This window comes from Neurospora tetraspora (genome assembly GCF_033439725.1).
Source record: "Neurospora tetraspora strain CBS 560.94 chromosome Unknown B0H65scaffold_3, whole genome shotgun sequence".
Taxonomy (NCBI): domain Eukaryota; kingdom Fungi; phylum Ascomycota; class Sordariomycetes; order Sordariales; family Sordariaceae; genus Neurospora; species Neurospora tetraspora.
In genome coordinates, this window is record NW_026944385.1 from 609,900 (window position 1) to 612,961 (window position 3,062).

The 3,062-nt window shown below is 51.8% G+C and overlaps 1 protein-coding gene across 1 annotated transcript; it reads left to right on the forward strand.

The window, feature by feature from the left end:
* The first annotated feature begins 382 nt into the window (after nt 1-382).
* On the forward strand, nt 383-1,974 carry B0H65DRAFT_149848 (uncharacterized protein). The gene is made up of 3 exons (XM_062821063.1): nt 383-770; nt 825-1,082; nt 1,139-1,974. The coding sequence occupies exons 1-3, from the start codon at nt 584-586 to the stop codon at nt 1,672-1,674; spliced, it is 981 nt and encodes a 326-aa protein (XP_062682555.1). The 5' UTR covers nt 383-583; the 3' UTR covers nt 1,675-1,974.
* Nucleotides 1,975-3,062: the final 1,088 nt, after the last annotated feature.

Below are 3,062 nucleotides of genomic sequence, written 5' to 3' on the forward strand. Positions count from 1 at the left end.
TGGTAACACGGTAGTACGGTAGCACGACGGCGGTGATTTGTTTCTGACAGATCTCGCAGACCGCAAAAACTGATCAGGTAGCCGGTAAAGGTATGGTCACCATTGTCTCTTCTGCCCGCAAAGCATTGGCTAACCACGCCCAAGGTCTACAAGCCTACCAGGCCCCCCATATGCCCGTCATATCTCTTAGTCTAGTCCAAGACAAGACATGCTCAGTTACACGACCCCATTTCTCTTTTCGATATGCACCAAATGCATTCCTACCCAGGGCAACGACCAGGCCGCCACCTGGGGTTGGAACCCAGATCTCGCCAACAGCCGCAGCTTGGGCTTTGCTTCTTTGTACATGATTCACCGTGGCTGTTTGTGGCCGTTGCTTGCTGCTTGTCCACAACCTCTTGTCTATTTAGTTTTCCCCTCCTGGAATTTCCCTGGTCGTGTATAAGAACGCCATCGTATCCTCTCCTTACCACCAACACAACCCCATGATCCACAGTCACACCTGACCTCAAGCGTCTACTGCACTCTCGTTTCACCAACAACACCTCCAGTAACCTCTCGCTTGCTTCCAAGCACATGCACAATGGCTCCCGGAAGCTCACGATCATCCAGGCCCAAGCCGTCTGAAGTGGCTGCCGAAACCAAGAGGCAACACATCCCCTACATCAGGTCTTTGGGCACGTGGGACATCAGCTCCTATCTTTTGCACCAACCGCTAGCGCAGATCAACTTCCAACAGAGACCTCACGATATTGCCCCTCCCCAGTTCTGTAAGACCCCCACGCTTCCGAGACATGTCATTCCTGTCTAATCACCAACCCCAGTTGTCTACAACGGCGATCCAGTCGACTGTGCCTTGAACTGGGCAAAGCAGATCGCAGAACCACACACGGTAGCCTTCATTTGCGCGGCCAACGACAAAAGACCAGGCGGAGATTGGGAAACGGGAGCTGTTGGCTACGAGGAACGCCTATGCCGCCGAAGCACTCTCTCTGCGAACTTGGCAACACCTGCGCCAGGATCAACAGTGACTGAGAATTACCCCATCCCAAGCTATGGTGGTATTTACTCGCGAGATGTCGGTTAGTATTACCAACTGCCATGTTATAAACTACTTTCTGACCGCTCGTGACTTTAGTTGTATTCCGAGGGCCTCACGACAGATATGAGAAGCTCCCGCCCGAGCAGTGGCAGTCGATTCCTGTCGTTTCAGTCCATCCTACCCGCTGGCCTAAACTTACGCAAAACGGAACAAAGTTCTCCTTCCAAAACGAACGCGACATGTTGAAAGACTTGTTACGAGGAGCACTCCGAATTGCAGCCTATAACGGCCATACACAGCTTGTCATTGGCGACTTCGGCCTTGGCAATGGCTACCGCAACCCGCCCCAAGAGGTGGCCGAGATGTGGCGGGAAGTCTTGCTCTATGACCCTGACCTGCGTGGGCGTATCAGCTCCGTGGCCTTTGTCTTTGAGGACCCAAATCAAAGTACCAGCAAACTAATCCTGGAGGATCTTGCCAAGAAGGCCAGGGAAACTCTTAGCAGCGCCGCTGCCGCCGCTTGTCCTTCCGACTTGGAAGTATTTCACCGAGTGTTTCACGACACCGAGATCCAGCGAGTAGTCAGCCAGCCGGATTCTCGGTATGGGCTAAATAACCTGCTTGCGAGCTAAATACTCCCTTCGTTACCGTTCTGTCGTGCTCTGGAGTTGGCGTTGGGTTTGAGTTTCGATTGCATAAAACCGCGGATTCTGCTGCCATGGTGGGCAAATACCCTGGGGCCCTGGCAAGGGTCTCTGAAAGCGATTCTATCAGTGTTGTGAGACACCCTAACGGAGTTTGGGTTTCTTTAGCGAAAGGGCGCATAATGGTGGGCTATGGGATACGCTGTTGGTCGCTCCGGTGTCTTGCTTCTTTTCTTACCCTTTTGGACCCCTTTTTGAATACAAGAACTTCCCCCACATCGCTGGTTGACTGCACATTGTACTCTGCTTTGCTACTTTTAGTTCTCGACTACTGATATCGCTACCACAAGAGGGCTTGGTGTGTACTAGCTTGGTGAGCGGGTGCTGTAGGTGACCCGCCACCACTGTCTGGCCTGCTCATCGAGTTGGCTGCCAGATCCTGCTCAAGTGACTGGAAAAAGCAAAATTGCACCTGTGTATATGGGCATACCAGTCACTTATTGGTCTGTTCATCGGCATGATCAACCCGGTGAAGCGCGCTTACGATCATGTCAGACACAACACCAGGCAATGTTCCGTGCTAAGGTGTCACGCATAGAGCATTGACCCTTCGAAGGTTCTAGGGAGACTGGGGGGTGCGGTTGGTATGTATCATCACCGTTGTTACGAACATCAAGGGCATCCCGAGGAATGAGACCAAATCCAACGGGCCGACGAGCTTGTTTGCCGGCAAAACAAGACACCTTTCGGGGATCCCCAAATGGATTCATGACGCAGCTTGACGTCCTGATCGTTGCAAGATGTACCCCGGTTGAACCAAACTTCTACTGTTGTCCATCCTTTTAGACGAATACGGCGCTGATTCTCACAACAGAGTTGAAAAACACGATCTCAGCATGTTGAGGTTGTCTTTGGGGGCCAGTGGACGACCGGGGGGCCTCAACAAGCCATGCCATTTGCCTGCATGAGCCCGAAAAAGCAACGTTCGAACATCGACTGACTGTTGGTCCCATCAATGCCCAGCTAACCTGATACCACCATTAGTGCTTTGTTTTTCATCCTTGGTGGTTTCCGAACCTACTCTTGAGAAACCGGCAACTGGGAAGCGAGTGCTCAAGCTTATTCTTAACGCTTAACATTATCACGGGTCACAGATCCGAGTAATATGGCTCGAAAGTGGTCCCTTCTCGACAAGTAAGGCAAGCCACCCTGAGACACCACTAGAGATTAGACATGCTCATGGTTACTTTTGTACAGATGCCGGAATATGTTACCTATTGAGCAACAGTGCTTCAGCAATTTACTGTTCATGGAGCTTCCCCCTCATCAAGCAGATCTTGACCGGTTCAGCAGGATCCATGGGGTAACCCGCTACG

Excerpts from the sequence above, each read along its gene's own strand:
- B0H65DRAFT_149848 (XM_062821063.1), top strand. The coding sequence starts at position 584 with ATGGCTCCCGGAAGCTCACGATCATCCAGGCCCAAGCCGTCTGAAGTG. Across the intron at positions 771-824 it reads TATTGCCCCTCCCCAGTTCT|TTGTCTACAACGGCGATCCA; the intron begins GTAAGACCCCCA and ends CACCAACCCCAG. Across the intron at positions 1,083-1,138 it reads TATTTACTCGCGAGATGTCG|TTGTATTCCGAGGGCCTCAC; the intron begins GTTAGTATTACC and ends TCGTGACTTTAG.